Source organism: Glandiceps talaboti, chromosome 7 (assembly GCF_964340395.1).
Source record: "Glandiceps talaboti chromosome 7, keGlaTala1.1, whole genome shotgun sequence".
NCBI classification, from domain to species: Eukaryota; Metazoa; Hemichordata; class Enteropneusta; family Spengelidae; genus Glandiceps; species Glandiceps talaboti.
Window position 1 is genome coordinate 16,876,463 of NC_135555.1, and position 25,660 is coordinate 16,902,122.

General features: G+C 36.2%; 1 protein-coding gene across 1 annotated transcript; it reads left to right on the top strand.

Annotated features, from left to right (window-relative positions):
* Positions 1 to 69: 69 nt before the first annotated feature.
* On the top strand, positions 70 to 23,886 carry LOC144438024 (integrator complex subunit 8-like). The gene is made up of 21 exons (XM_078127056.1): positions 70 to 193; positions 7,210 to 7,459; positions 8,187 to 8,327; positions 9,058 to 9,123; positions 9,776 to 9,830; positions 10,342 to 10,644; positions 11,214 to 11,363; positions 13,281 to 13,508; positions 14,076 to 14,140; positions 15,003 to 15,169; positions 15,723 to 15,856; positions 16,084 to 16,194; positions 16,727 to 16,922; positions 17,826 to 17,932; positions 18,677 to 18,858; positions 19,905 to 20,060; positions 20,461 to 20,579; positions 21,072 to 21,300; positions 21,732 to 21,796; positions 22,255 to 22,298; positions 22,906 to 23,886. Exons 1-21 carry the CDS (start codon positions 70 to 72, stop codon positions 23,026 to 23,028), a joined length of 3,015 nt encoding a protein of 1,004 aa, XP_077983182.1. The 3' UTR covers positions 23,029 to 23,886.
* The last annotated feature ends 1,774 nt before the right edge of the window (positions 23,887 to 25,660 follow it).

A 25,660-nucleotide genomic window follows, 5' to 3' on the forward strand; every position in this document is an offset into this window, starting at 1 on the left:
ATCCACGACGGGTCTGGACAACAACAAACCTACTTCTGAATAATATACTTACAACCGGTTGTTTTGACGATGAGTGAATCAGTGAATACTGAACTATCGAACAGACAAGACACACCGACCCTTCCCGTTGTGTGGTACGAATTTGTACTGAACGCGAATCTGCTGGAGGAGCACCTGTCCCAAGAAAAACCGGGTAATGTAACAATGTACAGTTATATTCGACATTATAACTGTTAGCTACTATGCATGTAATCATGTAATGAATCATGTTATCCTAAATTGTTAGGAATCCATAAAATAAGGCTATGGGTAGTGAAATTGAAATCATTGCGATGATTGATAAAGATGATAACGAAGAAGGGTTGGAACATTATTGACGCTTATACAAGTTCAGTAAAATCGTCATAAATTATGGACGTGGTCTAGTTTATTTCATGGGTTAAATGCATTGAAGGGGGAAATAGGACATACTATAATCCACATGTAACTTATTGCCAAAACTGACGTCAGTTGATGCGAAATGCATGAAGCAATTACAATCTTGATGGGTAAAAGTCTTCGTTTAAAGTTTGACTCTGAGGAAACCATGTATCACTGTCAGCTAGCACAGTCTTGACAGCTAGTCATCACAGATAAGATCTGTTCCTTGTATGTGTGGATACCCAGGATTGGAGATACTGTTCATTTTACAATTCTTTAGTTCAATCTTTTGGACAGCGTGGTTTTGTAATTTTTGACAACGGAGAAATCGTGGGTTATACTTCCATGGAGAAATCCTAAAGGTATAAGACGCGGCAGCATCCAAAGCCCACGAATTATGTACTCATCATATCAAAGATATGTTTTACCGTTCAAATCTAGATGTAATAGAACTTTTCCTATATTAACTAAACAAGTTTACATTCTATAAGGTGAACGGAAAAGTCCAGTCAGACTTATAGCTAAAATGATGTAGGCGTGGAGTTTTACTCTTGGGACATTTATGTTGATACAGAGCTAGACATATTTCATCTCTAGACTAACAATAACAGAGACAATAAACACAGCAGGATCCTTTCCCTAATCATATTGAACACTGATGAGCATTGCTATTCTTTCACATGCAGTAAAAACAGGCTTCTAATGAAAACATTACGCATGGACTGGATGATTTTGATGGCTGCAATTGTTTATTTTCTAACCGAAATCGAAGATTAAACCTGATTACTTCTACATTCCCACCTGTAATTATTTCTTTTACATTAGAAGTTGTCAGAGGGTGTGTAATAAATGTCATGTTGCATGAGTGGAATTCCAAGCCTACATCATTTTAGCTGTATTCCTGCCTTATATTAAAGTTCTACAGTACAGCACACTTGCATTGATTACTGCTATCAACAATTTAAATATGATTTTGGGTGATAAAAATAGCACCTTGGTATTAATTTACTAAACTTTGAAATTCTCTAAAAAGAAGCCCTGCTGCAGTTGACATGTGTTTTAGACATTTTGGGGATTTCCTTCAAGGGATTTTGGGAAAACCTCTAGTGATGATGTCACAACTACCCTAATATCTATGTCTTGACAAGAAAGTAGAAAGCAGTAAACAATATACAAAATTGTAGGTGTACTGAAGACAGAAATATTGACTTGGCTTTTCTTTCAGATTAGTTTCAAGATCCCCACTTTCCACTTTCTGTTATGTCTTGTAATAATATCAGTCCTAAACTTGTTGTGTTCACGACCTTGGATTAACCCACCTGTTGTCTGCCAATTTGATATTAAAAAATAATAATAATGAAAAATTTATATAGTGGTTAAAGTCCACAGAGGCAGTGATCAGAGCTGCTTAAAATACAAAACAATAAAAAAAAAACTGTATAAAAGCAAAAAGCAAAAATCCAAATCTAAAAGAAGGCAAGTTTAAAAAAAATGAGTTTTCAGCGTGCGTTTCAAAACATTAAAATTATATGACGGATTAGGAGAGGGAGAACATTCCATAAAACTGGTGAAGCAACACTGAAAGCCCTGTCACCATGTTTTTTTTGGCTGTAACAGCACTAAGTTTAAAATGATCAGTAGAAGTTAGATTACATCCTGGGACATAGAGACTGACTAACTCACTAAGATATGGAAGACCTGAACAAATGAAGACATTTAGAAATGATGACTAAAATCTTATAACTATTAAACTAATACTTTGAAGTACAGGCAATCAATTTAATTCCTGTAGAAGCGGAGTGGTGGAATGTTGAGTTGTAGTATTCTGAAGAAGAAGTAACAAATAAATGAAACCTGCTTAAATAATAATGTTGATTTTTATATATCGCTTTCCCACTTTGTGCTCAAAGTGCTTTACACTTAATAATAATTATAATTCTTTATTCTATCTTTATCCAAATCTGGACTTTGGACCTATTCACAATAAAGAAGGAAAATAACCTTACAATAACAATACAGAGAAAAACAAGGAAAATACACCCTGGCAGGGTGTCAAAAATGGCTTATGCTTAAAATATTTATGCATTTGTTTTCTCGAGGCAGCTGACAGTGTACCGCTCTCTAAGTTTAAAGCATGTGTACATGAATATGTATTTAGCCGCTTCTTTCATTATAGTCTCATTTTTACTGTTCATTATATTAAGGAATTTTTCTGTGTTTGTCAAATCTGGGGGCCATATTTTAAAGTGTGCTAATACTGATTTTCTTTCGTCCGTGAACATTTTACAGTTTAAGCTAAAATGTTGATCATCTTCAATTTCATTGGTTTGGCACATGGGGCATGTTCTTACTGGCTATGTCTATTACCCTGCTGGCTCGGTCTATAGCGGCACAACATCCCTTTAAACTTCTTCAGCTCCCTGGGGAGCATACAGTCCTTTGCAGCCTTTATAAGTGCATAGGATTAAAGCATACACATTGCCACCTCTATCCTACCAGGTCCCCAATTAAACAGCTGACTTTACTGAGGCACAGTTGTGGTTCAAATCTTGCCCAAGAAACAAACGACAGTGATGGAACTTGCCAGGGGGGTGGGGGGGGTGCCCACGTATATGTATGTGCTGCCCTTTGGGGTAGGGTTTTTCGTTCTTTGTTCTAAAATGGAAACTGTCTTTTGAGAGCTAATGAATCTAATATGGTGTCCACATTTCATAATTTTTCATCTTGTTTGGTCTAAAATGGGGTCCCAGATAATAAATTCTCGACGAGATCTGGAATTTTCCCCTGCTAATTCACTGGTTTAGATAGCATGCACATCCCCTGAAATGCTTGCTCTTAGATATCTTCCCATAATGCATTGTTACATTAACTGCGCGTGCACAACATTGCATCCATCGTTCAACCATACTTTCGACATTTGTCTAAAATTGGGTCGTCTCAAAAGTTTAATGGTCTAAAACGAGGTATTGGTTTTGGGTCAAAATTGGTCTAAAATGGGGTCTGGGGTTAACAGCATTGGCCACACGCCCCTACAAGAACTGGCCAGTGGTACCAACCCCCCAACCCCCAACTCCACCCCCACTCCACCCCGAACCCAATGACATCCTGGGATGCATTTGCAAGTGTGGCATACATGTACAATCCATTCACAACCCATAGTTATTGAAGTGTTGTTTACCAGGAAGTGGACCTGGGCTGAACACTTATTTAGTACGACCTTTTAGCACATTGTCTTCGGGCGCACAAGTTAAGAATGCCGGGATGACTGCATTCAACACCCGTACTCTGTACAGTACCCATTTATCAGCCCTTAATGTAAATGTTCAACAAATCTTTCCCCGTTCTTACTTTATACTCTTTAACCCCGTCAAATATTGGTTATCCTAGTAGATTTAAATGAGACTAATAACTTTTCCTCGGGTCTTTTGAATGCCTGTTCATATTCACTCAGTGCATACATCTGTACAATGTTTACTGTTCACGCTAGCTACCTGTGTTGGAGTCAGTTGATCATCATCGCTTACCGCGGACGCTAACCACAGCCTCTTTTATCAAACTTTCGGCATTTGAAAGTCCATCATTTCCATTGTACTCCCCAATTATAGTTTTTAGGACTTCTTTTGGGAAAGTTGTATGTGTGAGTACCCTGTAGTTTTTCTATTGAGGAACAGAACCTGTTATGAACAGCAGGTAAAGTAAACAAATGAATAGGGAAATTGCAAACCCGCCATTTTGAATGTTGCTTCGTGGGAAATGTGATAATAAATACTAATGAATTGGTATTGTTAACAATACTCTTATATTGTTTGCAACCATGAATGATCAATTCATAGTTACCCTGACAATTATGGGAGGTTAATTTTATCGGTAGCTCCAGATTACGTATTACGATAACCACAGATAATCCCATAGTCCTTTGCATCTGAGCATGCTCAGTGTGGATTGCAAGTGCCCTATTGGATTAATAACACTTGGGACAGCATGTTGGAAATAGAGATAAGTATTACATTCCATCATGTGATAAGAACAGTTTATGGCTTCTTTACATAGTTCACTTTCACAAACAAATTTGAAGTTCCCCTGGCATTTTGTGTACATGCAAAGAGGCCATAAAACTGTTCTTATTAAATAATGAAATGTAATACAAATGTACAAGTCTCTGCTGTTTACTAACAGGTTCCTATCGTCAATGGTCTGATGTCAGTGGTTGTAAAATGCACATGACAAAAAGTAGAAAGAATGGTAATTAGCCCCCAACAGACAAGTTATCCATAATGAGCTTACTAATGAGACCTTTGACCTTGACCTTTGCATATCTGTAAGGTCAAATAGCCCAAATCAGTTCAAATTGCTCATGTCCACCTCTGAGATGCATGGGCTGATTCCACCTAAACCTGGCACAGACCTCAGGAACAAGTAGTCCACATGTGCACATCCCTTCATTTCACCACCTCTTCGATAATGAATCAATTGACGACCATATTATATCATAAAAAATCACATTATGAATTACTTAGTTGAAATTCTGGGGAGCGATGTCTTCGTCGAAGACTTGTTAAAATATGTCAGATTTGGATAAAATTCCTAATATCAAACACAGCCGGGCAGATTAGTTATTGGACAGGTATACTCATTCATTTAATTATTTCAGGGGATATATATATAGATGTTATGTAAAATGTGTTGTACTTCTGTTACCTACACCTTGTTATACCTAACCAAAACTGACCTTCAGTCATTCATACATACAAGATGTATGCATCACTAACACAACTTCTGACGTCATCTGGTATCTCAGTTTCACTGCTCAGGGGCTAAGCTCTACTAATATGCATGTTGTAGTAACAACAAAGCAATGAATGCAGTGTACGTAGTCCTTTGCCATCATTTTATCTTTGAACTCACTGAAATAAGCCAGTATGTTGGGTCGAAACATGTGTCCTCTTTATTAACAAAGAAATAATTGAATTGTTGGTCAAAGTGGTGATAAAATGTTGAAGATTAAATGAATTTTCATTGAGGTTAAAGTGATGGAAATGTTCTACTGAGTTATAGGGTATCATACTAGACGATTACATTGTGGTGGCGTGAACTTTTGGCTTATAAAGGTCAACTGAGACATTAGCAATGCTCTATGCTGTATACAACATTCAACAAGCTTATGTATCAAGTGCCCATAATATCATGGTACTTCTACTATTTAGGGTTCGAGGATAGTGTGATATGTAAGCCCTTAGTACTACGACAGATAACGTAGAATTTCTATTATACTTCACCTTCCAGGTAATGTCTGTTTTACTTTTTCTATTCAACCTCGTTATCATCTACTTTAGGATGACTTCAGACTTGAAAGCAAATTGATGCGTGAGTGAGTCTCAAAGTGCCACCGTTTTAGACGTATAAATTTCTACATTACAGCAACATATTATTACATGTAAATATATTCAACTTATGCGAGTCTGGTAACTGATAGTCAAAGGATGGCTCCTTGCCAGTTTTATGGATTTACGGGAACCACGTGTTATTTTGTCTGAGGTAGTCGTCAGTCATACAGAGAATCAATGGATTGTCAGTGGGCGAGTCGTCACAAATGCAGCTCACAAACATCTTACCACTAAAGAGGTTTAGCTACTCGTTAGAGCACATACGCCTACGAGAGTATTATTGCGCTGGCGTAGACATAATGACATATACAAACTTGTTTTTAGTTACCTGTTCATAACATAAACATGAGAGATATTAGCATGTGAACGCACGTGTTGACATCTTCTGTCCAGCAGATGGCCAAACACATGACATTGTTTTCAAAACATGTCGGGATTTTTGTCATTTTTCCCGCAACTACCCAAATGAAAAACCGAACAATTAGTTTACAGTTATGCTTTCGAACTTTGAGATAAAAAATACAACATTTAAATAGAAGAAAAATGACAAAAACTTAACACATAATTATTGTTATGCAGTTGGGAAGGTCATGGGTTCAAATCTCAATGGCAACAGGATTTTTCGGTGACTGACCCCCAACCCCAGGGTGACTCAAGGTAATAGGGAAGCTGCATCACTCAGCTCAGCCGTGTCTCACTTACAAGATGAATGCGAACTTGGGAAACTCCTGGAGTAATTTCGTAGACATTATTAACTTAGAGAGGTGTTGACTTTTTCATTGTTGTATAGACTTCCTTGTAGTAAACAGACTTTTGTTATTTTTTTTCCAGTTATGTATATACATGTATTTCAGTTCCATCAATGACTTAACCCTCTTATTGTTATCATTCACAATGTACAATGTCGGGGGTCAGGCTAGACTAGCTGTAAGTTATTTCTTGACTCTCCATTTACCCTTCTCTCTCTCTCTCTTTTGTGTTTTGTTGCCAAGGTTTTGTAGTCATTTATACATTTGGGTAAATAAACCACTTATTATTACTATTATTATAGTTACAGGCTTGGCTACCCCTCTTAGAGAATGATGTGCAGAGCATTTTGTTATGAATTTTGTGATTTTGATATGCCAGTTTCCTGAATAGAACTAGTCAACGTTTGTACAGTCTCGTGTTTACGACATCTGGAGATACTGATCATCAAAATTATATGTTCATAAACATCGTAGAGCTAACAATAACGTAGTTTGAGATATGTGGCAGGTGTCCGTTTTCTAAAACCAGCTTAGTCAGACTTCAACTGATAAACATCACTTAAGCTGGTTACCTGACTGAAAAGCAAGCTGTCGTTTGACAACCATTTTTTGCATCATCATTGACATGAAATCAATTTTATTTCTTCATTTTTCAGACCCAGGTCCAATTCAATTGATAGCCGATTTTCTAGAGCATGCTGCAGCACAGTCAAGTCAGCAACAAACTCCTGTAGCTACAACCCCGCAGGCAACAGAAGGACAAGGCAGCTCTACACCTGGAACTGTACAGAATAATGCTGTTGGTAGCAGTGTACACGTAGAAAAGAAACGAACAAAAATGTTGAAGAGCCTAGCCCTGCAGACAGCCGCTCATCTCAATTGGAATTTAAATGTTATTCAGACAAGGTAAAATCATTCACTTTCTTGTCAACAGAAACTTAACTTCAGTTAAATCTTACAGGAAAAGTCCTGTCAGGCTTATTTCTGCCTTCAGTACCTCTGTATTGATTACTGCTATCAATTTCAATATGATTTTTGGTGATAAAATAGAACCGCTGTAACTTACTCAACTTTGAAATCTTGTCAAGAAGCCCTACTGCACTTGAGATCTGTTCAGCCCATTTTGAAGATCTCCTGCAAGGGTTTATGGGAAAACCTTGTGATTGGGCTAGGGCCAGCTGGCCATCATAGATAGAGAGTTGATGAGTGTTCACAAGCTGTTTCCCCCAAAATATTATTCTTTGAATTCTTGCATTAATAGAGATAGGTATGAAGATTTGTTTCATGTTGTACAAGGCTTTGAGTTTGTTATTCGTCCCTGTCATGACCTCTGTGTGACCTACATATAGGCATTCCTCAAATCTGCAAAAAACTCAAATCCATACAAGAATTTAAAAGTCTCTTCAATATCTTGGCTCATTTTTTAAGCCAATAAAATGTAAATTTTTGTTCTTGGAAAAGATGTTATGGTAATTAACTAGAAACACAACAGTTGGACAAAATGTTTATAATTTGATGTAAATTTATTCAACGATAAGAAGTCACATACTGCTCCAGGGTCATAAAAAGGTCAAGGGTCTATTACATGCAAATTAGTAATACTATATTTCTTGAATTTTCTTTTTTTTTTCAGTTTACAAATTCACTTAGCGCATGGTTTGTTGACGGATTTCCTCCGACATACCCAAGCACCAGTGAATTCTCCTATTGAAAGTTTGGACTTTGCTAATATTGACGACTATAAAGCCGTGGCCCTCTTCACTTATCATAGATGGTATGTTTTGTTTAAGCTATGCAATATTTAGACAAGATTTTATATTGGACAGCCAGAGACAGTACATCTTTTGCATTATTGCAAACTTTATAAGGTAATATTGCATAGGTGCATTTAGTTAAATGTTGGTAGCTTCAATTGCCCTATGGAAGGAAAGTGAAAGTTCCAAATGTTGTCTGTGCTGGAATGTATAATGAAATGAAACTTGAAATGAGAGAACATGGACAAAATTTGCTCTTTCTACCCCCCCCCCCCCCTCTCTCTCTCTCTCTCTCTCTCTCTCTCTCTCTCTCTCTCTCTCTCTCTCTCCTCTCTCTCTCTCTCTCTCTCTCTCTCTCTCTCTCTCTCTCTCTCTCTCTCTCTCTCTCTCTCTCTCTCTCTCTCTCTCTCTCTCTCTCTCTCTCTCTCTCTCTCTCTCTCTCTCTCTCTCTCTCTCTCTCTCTCTCTCTCTCTCTCTCTCTCTCTCTCTCTCTCTCTCTCTCTCTCTCTCTCTCTCTCTCTCTCTCTCTCTCTCTCTCTCTCTCTCTCTCTCTCTCTCTCTCTCTCTCTCTCTCTCTCTCTCTCTCTCTCTCTCTCTCTCTCTCTCTCTCTCTCTCTCTCTCTCTCTCTCTCTCTCTCTCTTTGTCAGCGACTGATGTTATGATGTTCTCTATCTATATGCATCTCATCTCGTCATGTCAGTTCATTTACTGTACAAAGTGTACCTATTATTACTTTCTATCACTTACAGGTGTGTTCGTTCAATCGTGCTTGAAAGTTTTCCTGTAAAACCAGTCAAGCCAAGTACACTACAAGGGTAAGTAAGCTTTATTGATGTCTGTCTACATTTGACTGTGGACATGTGTTTGTTACTGCAATACCTGTTGAAGAATTTTTCATTTGATTGTCAATGGGCTGTTCAAGAGAGCACTACATCTTTTCAAAGTATTGCTGTGTTGCCATTACAATATTTTTGGAACCAAACCTTTCATGTCATCTATGGCAGAAATATAGATATTATTTTGTGATATTTTTCTTCGTTCAGCCAAGGGAAATACGAGTGACCTAAGGGGCCCTTGTCACCACGAGTTGCTAGATGAGTCACTAATAATAACATAATTATACCAGCACCAGTAATATCAAAGAAAAATCGGGGAAAGTAATGGCAATTTGAAATGTTTTGACTCATACTTTGAACACAGCCGAACCAGTGACGTAGACACACATTGGTGTGAAATAGACACGCATTGTTGTGAAATAGACACCCATTGTTGTGAAATAGACACACGTTGTTGTGAAATAGACACACGTTGTTGTGCCTTAGAATGACTAGAGTAGATATTACATATTTCTTTTTGTTCAACTTGGCTCGTGCATGGTGTATAATGGTATTTACACAACAAGCATCACAAATATTGTGCTATTTGTAGACTCTTTGTATAGTAGTAAGTTTATTATTTCCTCCACAGAGTTCCCGAGATAGCACAGGTCCAGCCTGCAGTCAAGGAATCCATACTAAAGACAGTAAGTATATATATATTCATTAATTTTCAATCCTGAACTTTCTTTCACCAACATTTTTCTCCATTTGGACGTGTTCAGTGCTAATCACCAGTGAATCTACTTTTAATAGCCAATTTGACATGCAACTGACACACAGGAATATCTTGTGATTCACCAAAATTTGAACTTTCTTTATCCCTTATATGGTGACTTGGATATTGAAGAAAACCAAATTTTGACCCACAAAAAATGTTTTTGTCTTAAATTGTATGGCACAATGGAAGTGATGTGCAAAGTGAAAATCTGCTCCTGAATAACACCCCTAGTGGCCAAACTGTACAATCTTTCTTTTTTTCCAATATCCAGACTTTCACAGAATGACATTGACTTTCACCTATTTTGTATCTTAGGAGGGGAAACCCCCAACCATTACAATAAGTCCATGTACCTTCATTGGCTGAAGTTACAGTCCGAGACTTCCTTTTAAACTGAATTTTAGAAGTTGACTCTCTTTTTTCTTGACCTTTTCAAGATCACAGAATCTATAGACAAATCTATCGCTGTCCTTGAACTTCTTCTAAAAGTGAGTAGGAATTTTCAACTGCCAACACCACGTGCTGTACGCCAATTAGCCGACTCTGCTGAAGGAGACGGTGCCTCCACTTCAACCAGCGAGACCCCAACCACTTTATTTGAAAGCAAGGAAGAACTAACTGTTCCTGTGGTTGAACTTCACTGCCAAGTTGCCTATGATTTAGGTTGCGTCTACTTTTATCAGTTTCAACTGAGAGAGGCTGCAGATAGATTTGCCCTTGTGTCAGAACTACTGCCAAAGGTAGGACTTATCAAACGTTTTTTCTCATACACAAACTCCTTTGTAGGACTAGATATTTCCTCCACTTACAGTTTTACTATCTTCAAATAGTTCTCAAAGACTATATTTTTTTACAAATCACTAAAGCCTGGTGCATGTACTGTTATACTTACAAAGATGACATTTTAGTCGTTACCTATTTTGCTGAGTTTTTTTTCATGCAAATTTAGCGAAAGTAAGTTTTTTTTAGGAAAACTACCCATGTTTACAGTATGCCAGTCACTATGCATTGACTACAGTGCACCTTAAAAACAAATGCACATTGATGGTAGCCACTCCTAACAGAGGGAACTATGGAAATTTTAGTTTTCCCCATGTGACTTAACATTGACCAATCATCAGATAGCATGAGAATGCCTTGGTGTCCCTCAAGTAAATGTATGCCAATCTCATAAACTATTGTGTCCATGAAGATGTGTGATTAATAGTAGATGACTTTGATGGTGGCTGTATGTAGGGTTTGGGGATTCAATCCAGAATGTTACATTGATAATAATCAGTCAATCTTGTCTGTGATTTTTTTCCTGCAGATTTCGTCACCAGTTTATTGTTTTATTGACTTTGCTAAGTTTAGTGGCTACTGTGCAGCATGCCAGTGTGTTAGAGCTATCCCTGTCACCGTGGCAACAGTTCAAAATCTTCATCAGAAGATAGAACAAAGCAGGAGGAATAAATTTGAGGTAAATCCTAGATGTATACTGTATATTCTGAGTGTGCCTTTATGCTGTGATCTTTACTGCCTTCAAAATTTTATATTGTAATATTACTGTATATCCATGTATCCATCCAGATAGACATACATACATTCATGAATGCATGTATGCGTGCATCCATCCATCCATCCATACAGACAGACAGACAGACAGACAGACAGACAGACAGACAGACAGACAGACAGACATGCATACATTCATACATACATATATACATACATACACACACACACACACACACACATATATACATACATACATACACACATATATACATACATACATACATACATACATACATACATACATACATACATACATACATACATACATACATACATACATACATAGTTAGTTAGTTAGTTATTTTATTCACTGTACTTTTTAGAAGTAGATACACAAAACTCAAGGCAATGGTACCGATAACATAAGTTTAACACACTAAAGTAAAAGTCGATAAGTACAGAGGGTCAACCAAAGGCAGATGGCACATAATTATATTACATTAACAGTTCAGACCTGGAGTCAAAAAACGCTGAAAATTTAAACACTTCGGATTTACGACAGTGTATATGGACATTTTCATATATGGATGGGGGACAAGCTATAATAAGCAGTTTGAGATTATCTATGGTCGTAGATTTTAAGAATGTCTGATGAGATTTTGACCATGGTAACAATATCCGTTTTACAGAAAAAATCTTTTAATGAAACAAAGCTGACACCTGGGTTGGCTTGTCTTATATGATCTGATTGTGGACAATTTAGTATTACATGAGCCTCACTTTGTACCTCGCCACAACTACAAATACGAGCTTCACGTGGTGTAATTGGTCGAGTCCATCGGCCGGTCTCAATGGCAAGATTATGTGAAGAGGTACGAAGTCGCGTAAAGTCAATTCGTTGATGTTCTAATAATGTAGATAAACGGTTCGTATATACATTATGAATCAGCAAGTCCGGATTAATCTCTGTTCTGTATGATACAAACTTTGAGCCAGCTTCTAACTGTACACGCGATTTAATGTCTATCATATGGTCTCTATCATACATACATACATACATGCACAAAGAAATGCATATGGAACTTATAAATCAGTCCGTATAAATAGATGTAAAATTCGACATTTCGAATAAATATTCTTTTTCAAAGGAAAAATCGGCGAGATACAGAAATGTTAGGTTAAAACCTGAACATATGTAAATGTAATGGAACAAATCGACAACCACGCGTGATATATAAACGGTTATACGTGGGAAAAGTTCTAATATTCGCACGCACCAAATAGAACCCAATAGAACACGCCTGAAATTTAAATTAACCCTGATTAGATTGGGAATGACGAGAATAATCTATTAATTCCAAGGGGTTCCAGCGTTCCAAGACGGAAAATGATTTCTTCTTCCTTTAACCTCAATACTTTCTCATCACCAGTTATAAATTCCTGAAATAGACATATCTGATACACTGTGATCGTTGGTAATAAAATACATAGATACGGGATAGTTACAATTCTTTTGTCTGGTCAGGCGGAGATGTTCCACGAAACGATCACCAAGACGATGTACAGTTGAACCTATATATAAAAAACCACATTTCTGACATGTAATACAATACACTACACTAGTACTAATACAAGTAAATCTACTTGTAACAGGCACACTGTTCTTAGGGCCAAAAACATGATTAGTATTAATAATGTGCACACATGCATTCATTCATGCATGTATGTATGTATGTATGTACGTATGTATGTAAGTATGTATAAGTACATATATATATTAAACATATACATTCACTCATGTTTTATATATGCATTACTACATGTTAAATAATTCTAGTGTAATATAATAATGATTTCTCTCTCCTTCTTACACTTACAGGGTCTGATAGATTTACTTATAGAAGATAACAACATCAAAGACACCCCCATGTCATTCAGAAATTCTCTAGAAAGTCAGATTTTAGAAGAGTCTAGCAACCCAGACCTGTATTATGAAGTGTGTACATGTAATGCAGTTCGACTCATGATAGATGGTTACCCTGTCTCACCTGAATACAAAGCTAGCTATGATGGTCTTACAGAACACCAGTGGAATTTTCTTTTCCAGGTTTGTGGGTTTTCCCCATTTCACATATTCTTGTGTTCCGAGCATAGCATGGATGACTTGATGCTTGGGCTGTTTCATTATAATTTGTAGGGGTGAAGCAAGTTGTTTGAGGGTAACAGTCATATGTACAGTTCAGATAAATGAAATCAACATTAATGAAACTGAAACTGACATGTAGGGTGCTTGGTCCATTTGACCATGACACTTCTTATTAATACTCATTATCCGCTCTGTCATGAGTTTGATAAAGTATGAAATTGTCAGTCAAAATGAATTTATTCATAAAATGATAGGACTCACAAGTAAAATATGAAATTGTCAGAGTCAAGTTATCTTTAAAGTATACTTTTTCAATTTTTGAAGGTAGAGACACGATACCGATAATTGCATTAATTCCTCTTGGTACAGTTATACAAGAGAAAGAATGTTCTAACTATATAATATATATATATTGGCATGGGCCTTGCATTCCACATTTCGATGGCAATAGAAAGAAAAATAGTGTCAAGTCAGGGCATGTTTCCCTTCTTCTTGTCTCAGTTCTTATATCAATGTATCATTTTTCAGGTGTGCTGGAAGTGTGGACAATGTGCAACCCTACAAGAACAGACCAACATAAAGACTTATATTATGTATGTACAAATACCCTAGGATGACCCCATTTTTCTTTCAATTTCTCATTCCGACCAACCGAAATTTTCAGGTCCGACATCAAAATTTAAAAAAAAATATATTTGGCAGCCCTTGATATTTTGCTGAAAAGTGCCCTCTCTGGCAAGAATATGCAAGTGTCTGGACTATCAACATCATTTACAGTCATGGTGGTGACGATGACACTTGTTCATGAACAGGACATTTCTGTCACAATGGAAGTTATTCAAGTGGAGGGGGGCTGAGAACATGTGAATTGTGTAGAGAAGCTGGGACAGGGCTTTTTATCAGGAATCCAATAAAATGAAGATAGAGAGGAGGAAAAGGAGAGGCAGAGAAACATGAAGAAGATGGTTTATTTTTTTACTTTTTTTTCAATCAACCGACCGACCCATAGTTGCCGTGAAAAAGTAATGAGAAACATATTTAAAAAAACAGTGTCACCCATATATAATGATGTAATTATAATGTAAGGTTTTATGTAACTCTTTCCGTCACTGCACTCAAAGCACTTCACAACTCAGTGAGACAAAATGTAACATTTCATGTACGTGTGTGTGCGCGCTGTCAGTGTCTGTATTTTGTTTGTGTAATTCGTAACAAAAACCATCATGCCACATGATTGAAACTCATTCTTTCTATTTTGATAGTGATTATGAATCCTAGCACTTTTGTCGTGTAAAATTGATGACTCGGACTTTAATTACAAAATGGATATCTGATAAATATTGATCATAAAATTATGATGCTAGTACTAAATGAAGAACGTAGAATTTACATGAAATGTGGTGTATTAAATACATAATTTGTTTATAACCTTTCTGTTCTGGTTTCACCACACAGCGATGCATGTATTACATACCAGCAGGCATGGCCCATCTTATGTACAAGTGATGCCAAACAGTTATTTACCAATAATGAAATATCTGAAGTAGAGACAGAAATCGTCACTTTGGATAGTGTGGCTAGTGTTGTCATTGTTGATGAGCCTAGACGAGAAGATTTAGCAGGTAAATCAGATTTTTATCCCATTTTGTACCTCACATGTTCTTGTTTTCTATATTGCATATTACAGGGTATTTAAGTGTGGCGGGAACTAAAAAATGCATTAAGAATGTTTTAGAATCCTAGAAAAGTATTGTTTTGCAATTTTGCATATCTTTAATAAAAAAAAGAGAATTTATTATTTTTTTGGCTGACAGTATTCAGTGAAGTCCTTAGTTGGTTTTCAGTCACATACTAGTACTTGAATGATGTCATGTTTGTACTCGAAATATTTTTAGCATAATTAACATATATTTGTTTATCACAAGTCATGATAATGTTTTCAATAATTTCGCTAATCTATGTCACCCTTGCGTGACACCTTTTTTGAACAATTTGGCACAGAGGTGCTAACCTGAAAATTGCATGCTGGTTATTTAACTCGTGGTTTAGCTTTTGTCTCCCAAAATTTGAAAAAATAAATAAATAAATTCCTTTGTGTTAGAGCCTACCAGGAGTATATGGTATATGTGTACCTCCATTCTGATTTGTGTGACTGTTGTTTCTTTACTCCACTAGAAAACAAGGCAGTACTGATTGGACAGTTAGAACAAGAGTTGATCACATGTAACGATCCAAGAAAGATACAGGAATTGTTATCAGAACTACAAAAACTAACACCTGGAAAGAGATACTCTACAATATGTGATAAGGTATGTTGTAATATAAGTGTTGATTTTAATTTGAAAACTTTTATGACTCTTTCAAAAAATATTGCTGCCTTGAAAATGTATGTATGTCTGTATGTATGTATGTATGTATGTATGTATGTATGTATGTATGTATGTATGTATGTATGTATGTATGTATGTATGTATGTATGTATGTATGTATGTATGTAAGAGTGATCATTCTTATTATTTTTTTTGCTTTTTCACAGTGGCAGATTTCAAAGAGTTATAGTTTCATCATTGATGGTATGGGTAACAGTAAAACCCAAGATTTAGTGTTCCTTATGCTGGTCAAAGCTGCACACTGCACACTTATAGAGGTAAGTACTTTGTAAGTCAACAACATTCAATTCCCTCATGGCAGGATGAGAGGTGACACATCTTTAATGGCAAGTAACAGCCCTCACAACAGATCTCTGATGACAGTTGACAGATCTCAAATGGCAGGTAACAGACCCCTATGACAGGTTATAACTCCTCATGACAGGTTATAGCTCCCTTGTGACAGGTGACAGATCCCTTGTGACATGTGACAGATACCTCATGACAGGTTATAGTTCCCTTGTGACAGGTGACAGATCCCTCAGATACTTCATTATAGCAATTGATAGATCCCTCAGATACTTTATGATATATGACAGATCCATCATGACAGGTGACAGGTGAGCTGGGGATCGTTCATGACAGATGAGAGATCCCTCACAAGTGTCACATCCCAAATGACAAGTAACATGTCACAAATACTTCTGTCAGAGTCCTGCCAATAAGTCACCAAAAATTGAAGGAAAATAGTGATGAGTTACTTGATTGATTTTTATTTTGATGATCAAATTCATATTTTTTTACTTGTAGAATTATTCTGCCGCCAAAACACTACTTCAAAAGGGTCATGAAACCGTGAAAGACCTCTCCTTCAAACTTGCCAAAGCTATCAATCAAGAGATTTTGTACGTTGAAATGTTGGATGAAAATACAGACAACTTGGATGACAACAAGAAAGATGATTACATTAAGAGAATACTAGCCTGTTTGATGACTTCATCCAATGGTAAGTTGAGGTATAAAAATCTACATAGCTACAAATAAAGGTGTGCTGCATAGTGGAAGTGTCCAGCTTAGCTGTTATGAGTACCTGAACTGTGGTACTGAGATAAGATGTTTTAATGGCTTTCATTCCTACCTCTCGTAGGGATAGGGGAGGGGTTGGGTGTGGCAATGTTGTCTTTCTGCCTGTCTGTCTGTCTGTCTGTCTGTCTGCCTGTCTGTCTGTCTGTCTGTCTGTCTGTCTATCTGTCCATCTATGTCTGTGTATCTGTTGTGTTTCTCAAAAACAACTGGCTGAATTCTCGGTACCTAAATTAGAATATTGCTGCCTAGGCGCATCATAAAAATAGTGAATATGCGATTCCTTGGTCGACGTCATAACTTCCACTCCACACACTTCACATACATTGTTATAGGTGTTCCTGACAATAAGTCAACCTCCTTGTTCTATTTTGACCCTCTAGCATAAGGTAGAAAAGCTATTGCAGGTTACCGAGAATTCAACCAAAACTTCTTTTCACATCTTTGGGGTAATGGCGAGAATTGCTTAATTTTTGGGCAAAATCTATGCAAGGTAATGAGCAAATTAAAGTTGGCAAAATGTTCACTCACTTGATGGCAGGATAGATGTCCCAGGTTACAAAGGTTTTGTTCACATGTGCACACTTTCACCATTGGTGGCGCTCTTTACATAAGACTACATTTAATACTAGATTTCTGTATTTTCATTGTTCAGTGCATGATAACTTTTCACATCAAAAAAATCTTTCGAATCATTGACACGACAAGACGGACTACGTGAGTTTTGAACTCTAGCATTATAATAGTTTGAATACATACCTTACAATTCACACAAAATCTGGTGTAAATCTGGCGTTCATTGTAAAAGTTGTTACTTACTTTGCAGATATCCATCCCCGGGATGAAATTGTTGAACAGTGTATAGCATTTCTACTAAACACCAGATCCTGGAATGTTTTACTGGATTTGAAAAATAGATCACCATATACAGAGGTAGGTAACCTGTACCAATTAACAAATTGTTAGAATTGAACACTTTTCACTGTGATTCAATTTAAGGAAGGGTACATAAATTGGATGTGTACATCATCAGTCAATTCATTAAAGTGGAACAAGCTGAATTTATATACTTTTTACTTTTTTGAAAATACTTTCAAAAAAACTTTGATAAAACTGTTCTAGTATAATATTAATGTTGATGCGTGTTTTCTATCACATTACAACTTGTGTTCTGGCTTTGTCAGAACTGTTGATTCCATAGTAGAGAGTTCCTGTAGATTTTTTGATACGTATGATAAATTACGTCATTGGGTCGTTTGTAAGTTATATCTTAATACCAGGTTTGAGTTCAGTCAATTGCCAGTGATGGTTAAGTATACATCAGTAAGAAGAATACTGTGAGTACCTTTTAATAGGCAGAAAAAAAATCACATCCCAAAAAACATAAACTCAGCTTGTGCCCCTTTAAGCCAGACAAAGCTGATTTCGTTCAAGATTGCAGCCAGATACTCTAGCAGACAAACGATAATGCTACAGTTTCCAACCAGATCACATTCTACCAATGACTGTGACCTTGAACTTGGATAATTTCTTTGAACAGATTATAGATTTTTAGCAAACCCTAGCTGATATTATGATCATATATAATCATATCACAATTCACATATCAGGGTTTTGGTACCACACGAGGGCGCTGTTTATCTAATAACTGTATTTCTGTGTTTTTCATGCTTTCAGTGCGGTAAACTGATTGCCAATGTGTGCAAAGATCTACCAGAAATCAAAGTCAGTCGTAAAGCAGCTCGTGATGTCTGGGATGGGTTTGCTGCCATGTTTGTCAACGCAAATCTTCACAAACGTAGCGTCATGGGTAAAAGTGGGCAGGCTCAGCGAGAAATGTCCACTGCCATTATGCCAAAGTAAGAATTATTAAATTTTATTTGAAATATTCATCAAAGATTTACAAATTGAGCAAACCCTTAAGGGGACCATTTAAATTGAGAAAGCACTTAAGGGGACCATTTACAAATTGAGCAAGCACTTAAGGGAACCATATGGGTTAGCAGTATTTTTTGCTAACTTTTTTGGGGAATGCCCAATATTGGACAGAGGTGGAAATCTGATAAAAATGCACAGATTCCTATCTACACCTTGTAGCATAATACGTCATATTCTGATTACCAAAGTGCCAGCCATTTTGCATGTAAGGGTCGGGTCGCAAGAAGGCAGCCCAGATTTGGCAAAGTGAGGGTTAACATTTGGTTATGGCCGCCTACCATATGGCAATGCACAGTGCTGTGAACAAAATGTGTGTAAAAGAACTCTGTTCTTAAAAATAGCATTACAGTAATGGTTAGACATGTTTATGATTAGTTGCAGTCACTAATACAACCCAGAACACCACAGTAAAGTATTTTCTGTATGTACCACAACTATTAATAGCATCCATATCAAGTGTAAAAGTACACTGTTTCATTTGCTAATTGACCACATCTAGAAAGGCCACATGCTAGGCTTGTAAATGAACCAATTGAAACAGTATGCTTTTACACTTGATATGAATGCTATAAACTAGTGTAGCACGTAGAGGAAAGTCCTTTACTTCAGTGTTACCCGTTGTAAAACAGAACTGCGAGAACAACATGGAAAGTGGCTGATAACTTTGTGTTTGCTGTCTATACACTGCAATACCCAAATATTCTAGCCCTCACTTCTGACTTAAAAGCAGTGTGCAAACAGCACCCCTAGTGGCCAAACCATGAAATCTTGCATCTCTCTGATAAGTGTAATATTTTATGGCATATTTTGGTAGAGAACACATGTAAATGAAGACGAAAATAAGGTAGACTACATACTTACTGCTGCTGCTAACAAAACACAAACTTATTTTCAGTGTTGCAGTGATTACAATCTTTGATAGCATTCACAGAGTGATTATAACATGACATTTGTTTTGTCTCCTCAGAGTGCAATTCAGCCATTTTGTTGAACAGCTGAAAGAGTCTGTGTGTCTATCTATGTTGATTTCGTATATGGTCAAGATGAGGAACATTCTCCATGACGATATAGACACCAATATATACAGTGACTATCCAACTCTGTGGCCAACTACCTTAAATAAGTAAGTTGTTACCATGACGATATAGACACCAACATATATACAATAACTATCCAACTCTGTGGTCAACTACTTTAAATAAGTTACCATGACAACACAGATACCAATATATTGTTACCATACGATATAGATACCAATATATACATATACAGTGACTATCCAACTCTATGGCCAACTACCTTAAATAAGTAAGTTGTTACCATGACGATATAACTCGTAAACACAAACAGTTTTAATCAGTGTATGGTTTATATTCAGTTTATATCCAAGAAATTCAAATGCTGTATGGTTGAAATATATGATTGAACAGAATGGCTAAGATGTGTAGAGGTTTGCCATAACTTGCCACCAAGCAATAATAATGAAACCATCTAAACTGTTTGATTGGTTCGTCCTTCTACAGTATAAGTGCAATAAATAAGGAAGAAGTTTCCAGGGCAACTAGCCAAATTATCAATTATGCACTGTCAGTGAATGCGTCTCAGCCATCGTGGTTAAAGAGTAACGCTGATATTCACTATGGTAGGTGTTACATCAAATCATTTCAAACATCGAGTTCTCTTCTTAAATTTAATGTACCTATTATGTGATGTTCATCTAAAATATACGACTAAAGCATTTAATTTGTATCTGTTTTAGGGGTAGAGACACTCAGATGTTATGTTGAAAAATTAAAATGTTAGCATTGTCAAGAAAATGAAACTTTGTCATGTGGACGGTAGTTTTATGCTTTGAAAAAAAGTGACATTGTTTGATGGCATTTGAGTATCTTTTCGCAATCATTGCTTTCATTTATGAGTTTGGTCAAAGTCACAGCTCATTTGAATATTTTTTCACAATTGTTTACTGTGATTGGTCAAAATCATACAGCTTATTTGAATATCTTCACAACCATTGTTATCATTATGTGATTGGTCGAAATCAAAACTCATTTGAATATATTTTCAGTGTCATTATTATTGTGCTGCGATTGGTCAAAACCATACAGCTTATTTAAATATCTTTCATTTTCAGCCAATGGGCAACATGCTGCTGCAATCAGATACAACCTTGAAGCTGCTATGATTGTGACAGACTTCTTTAGTCATCCAGTGCCTAGGACAATCTGGAATGATAGCATCTACAAAAGGATGATCAAATGTTGTTCATTTCTGCAATGTCACACCCAGGCGGCCATCTTGTGTCAATTTCTAGAGCAGGTGGATTACACAACAGCATTTAAAGAACTACAGGAGAAAAGCTGGTAAGAATGAAATTTCTGTATTTTTAGATTAATATTCCCTTGAAACTTAGTAACAAGTGCACGAAGGCATTATGAATACCCTCTTAATGAAATGCAAATTTACCCCAAATCACTTCATTTTATGCAAAAATGCTAACAGCCATCAGATCAAAGGTGCCTGCCCGTATCTGGTCCCTAACAGAGCATCAACAGAATGTGTTCTCAATCTTTGAGCCGTTTTGTGGAAAAATGCAAGGGGGAACCCATTGATCAGTTTCGAACCTGGACTGAAATTGTGAGAGGCACACAAGCTAACCACTCAACCACTAACATCCTTCAAATGGTAACTGCAACTCTTTGCATTGCCTCTTGTCGTTATTTGTATTCTAAGCAAAAAAATTTATGAAAACTTTGTTTTATTTGAAATTTTTTTTTGCTTTCTTTTATTTCAGCTATGATTCCATGGATGCACTGTATGAGTACATATGGGACGTCACCATACTGGAATTCCTAGTCTGTATCCTTGCCTAATTATCATATTTGTCACTATGGTTACAGTCATGTAAAAAAAGGCAGACAATCAATTCATAATATTACATGTACATTTAAAATGTTAGAACTTTTTCTATAAAGTTTTTGATTGATTAAATTGATTAAATTAACTACCCACCACTGACTACGAGTATTCAATATTGAACTTTATACAAATCTGCCATTTTGAATGGTGCATTATGGGCCATGAGATATCATTCCATTGATTGGGGGGATTGGTTTCACATTTGGTTTGTGATAACAACCTCTTGTAAGTGTGTAGTAAAATAGAACCGTAATTCCATGCATTAACAAGATCTGCTCAATATCGTATCCAGTACATGAAATTCCCAATTTGTATGTTCCTTTTAAGAACACAAATCACATAAAGCCGGCCAAACATTTAGTTTTTTGTTTCCAGTTTTCCTTAGCCTTGGTTTTCAGACAACCACAACAAACATGGGGAGGTGGACAAGAAGCAGAAAGCAGTAAGTCTATGTTATTATTCTTCTTCGCTATATTGTCAATGTATCATTTTTTTTTGTTCAATTTGACTTCTAAGCCCGATGGGCTGGGAGGAATTTTATTACCTCATGTCACTATAAAACTACTAGTACTTACGTGATTAACATTTGGACATGTTCATGTTACTAGTATTTTCAGGCAAAATGGAAAAAGAATATGACTGAGTAAGTCTACCTTGTAGAAATCATCCAAATGGTGTTGGAAAAAAGTAAAATGAAATACCATTACCGGTACATAGCGTAGACCCTTTTTTTCCCAAAATGAAAGAGCTGAAAATTGAATCATTTTCATAGGTCAATTCTGAACTATGTACAGATGCAAATTTATTTAATCAAGTCGCATTCAATACATAAATTTACAAATACGATACTGTATCACTACAAGTACAAGTTAGTCAAATATTGTTCACCCACCAAAATAAAATGAAGCCAAAATATGAAAAAACTGTTTTGGATCGAGAGAAGTTCAAGGAATTGTAAACTGTATTCTCTTGTTGATTTTTTTTTTTAGATTTGAAATTTTTTTATTTTTTTTTTATTTTCATTATTTTAATCTTGTTAATTGTACCAGATCCAGTGTATTGGGAAACCTGAACTGAACACTTTTAATCCTGAAGAGATACTGACTGAAGCTGCCCAGCGGAGGAAGAACGAATTCCTTCAGACTATGGCGAAACACTATCTACAAGTTTAAGTTTTCGTGGTCACTCACTCTTTTACTCTCACAAAACATTTTCTCAAAGTTTCACTTAAGTGTTTCCTTACTTACTGTAAAGCACTAATCTCCAAGTTGACTTCAATGTTTACTCTCCAGCACATAATGTGTAATCATGCTTCAAAGTAAACTACATATATGTTACTGTAAGCCTAGATCCTGCGTGTCTCAGATGCGCACATGTTCATTTCGTGGATGGAGGTTAAAAAAATCCTCCCCATAGCCTTTGCATCTTTGTTGTAGATCATTAGTGTAAATAGTTGGTATCCACTATTGTTGGCCTGTTACACTTCCTTTGATGGTAACCACAGAATATGAGGCTGGCCTAGGCTTTACACGGAGTTGTTTAATAAAAAACTTGTTAAAACAAAAGTATTGGACCCATGCCTGCATGAGGGCGCTAACACATCAGTATATCAAAGATTTGGTAATGTGCAAACTTTAGTTTTTGAAAACAGTTGCAGACCAGAAACTTGCAGAATTTTGAAGTAGAGAAAATATGGAGGTATACATATTTTCAAATGATATGAAAAGAGTGTTTCCGTGAATTGGTTATATAACATACATGTACACTAAGTAATGAAAGTATGACTGGAGGACATGTTGAGAGGGTTAGGACAAACTTTACTGAGTTTTTGATAAAAGAGATTTGTATGTATAGTGTCCTTAAAATTTGTTATTGAAGCACAACTTAATTAATTTGCATAAAGGTCAAAGGTGATACATGTTTATAAGTGATTTCTGCAGAAACAAATATCAGATAAAATATTTGAAATAGTCATTTTAGGATTAGGAGAATCTTCAGTTGTCTTTGATAAGAAATATCACAGTAATAATTTATTTATATGAATTTTTTTTATTATGAAATGACCCCACTGAGTTATCACAAATTGTATTAATATGTTATAAACATATAAAGATATCTCCTCTTTCTTGGTTTTCGAATTACAATGTGACTCCCTAGATAAGTCACTTTTTCACTTGTGGCCATCCCTAGGTGAGTGTTAAAAGTCATGCCCTTTAGTTGTGGTCATCCTTAGGTGGGTTGTACAAGTCACAGTTTCCCTTGTGGTGTCATCCCTAAGTGAGTGTTAAAACTCATGCCCTTCAAAGGTGTGGTTATCCTTAGGTGGGTTTTAAAACAAAAGTCACACCTTTTCTCTTGTGGTCATCCCTAGGTGAGTGTAGTGTTAAAAGTCATACCTTTCATGTGTGATCATCCCTCGGTGAGTGTTAGAAGTCACACCTTTCATATGTGATCATCCCTAGGTGAGTGTTAAAAGTCACACCTTTCATTTGTTGTCAAAAGTGGTGATTTCAACATATGATACCAGTTCACATAATTAACTTAAGTGTTGATGTCAAAAAAAAAACTGAAAGTAAACAGCCATTTCTTTATCCTATTGTCAACAAGGACAAAATCCATCAAAATAAAGATGTGAACTTACTGTACAAAAGATACATATTCATTTAAGGTAAGGAGTTAGGTTAGGGCAAGGACAAGATTAGACCCCCTGTGGACTGTTGTTTCTGACTTTCACCACGTTGCACTAGGGAGTTAGAGCTAGAGAAAGAGACAAGATTAGACCCCCTAACATAAAACTGATTTCACCTCATAGACTACAAATGATCACTGTGGTACCCCTGTGGGCTGTTGACTTTGACCACCTAGCACTGTTAAAGTTAAAAAGCTATTTTATTAGTGTTCTTTATTCATGTTTTCTGTCATTTCAATAATATATATTACTTTATTAGATATAAGGAACTTTTCCATTACTGTTGTTTTAAAGTACTTGACATTTTGAATTTTTGTCTCTCTGAATTACCGCATGGTAAAATTCCCAAAATGAAACTGTCGCAGGTTCAAGATTTTATATTGAAACTATAGAGGGCGTAAAGCAAGGCCACCAAGTGGTATTGTTGATATGTTGGTAGTAGGGATAGTGTGTTGCATATTGTAACAGAATCCAGTGATGTATGAATACCAGTTTGGTGTACTTATAAGTATTTGTTCAAGTGTTTATGGCGTTCTGCACAGCTGTGCATTCACAAGGGAAGCAAGTACTGTTACTATTTCATATGTTTTATCTGAAAGAAAATTTTTTTGTGAAAGTGTAACAGCACTATCACTTGCATACACAGGTATGCAATAAGCAACCATGTTTTTAGCTCCGCTGTCAGCAAAAGCTGAAAGCGTAGCTTTAGGTATAGGTGGGTATTGAGGTATAGAGAGTAGAGTGAATCATAGGTGTCCGTCAAACTTTTATATTTTTACTATCTACTCCATAAGTGACAGTCGGAATTCTTCGATATTTGGTGTGCATGTTCCCTGGGGGGAGGCTATTCAGATTTGTTCATGCCAAGTTGATCTGTGCCATTTTCAATTTTTTATGATTTTTTTTCATAAAATGTCATTTTCATCAACTCCTTGAAAACCTCTTATTAGATTGCTTTGATATCTGGCGTGTTGATGCGCAGGGGGTAGCTTACTCAGATTTGTTAATTTCAAGTCAGCACATCCTCATTTTTATTTTTTATGATTTTTTTTTTGTAATTTGAAAAAAAATGAATATGTTAATGAGCATAATGACCGACGCCATATTGGAAATCA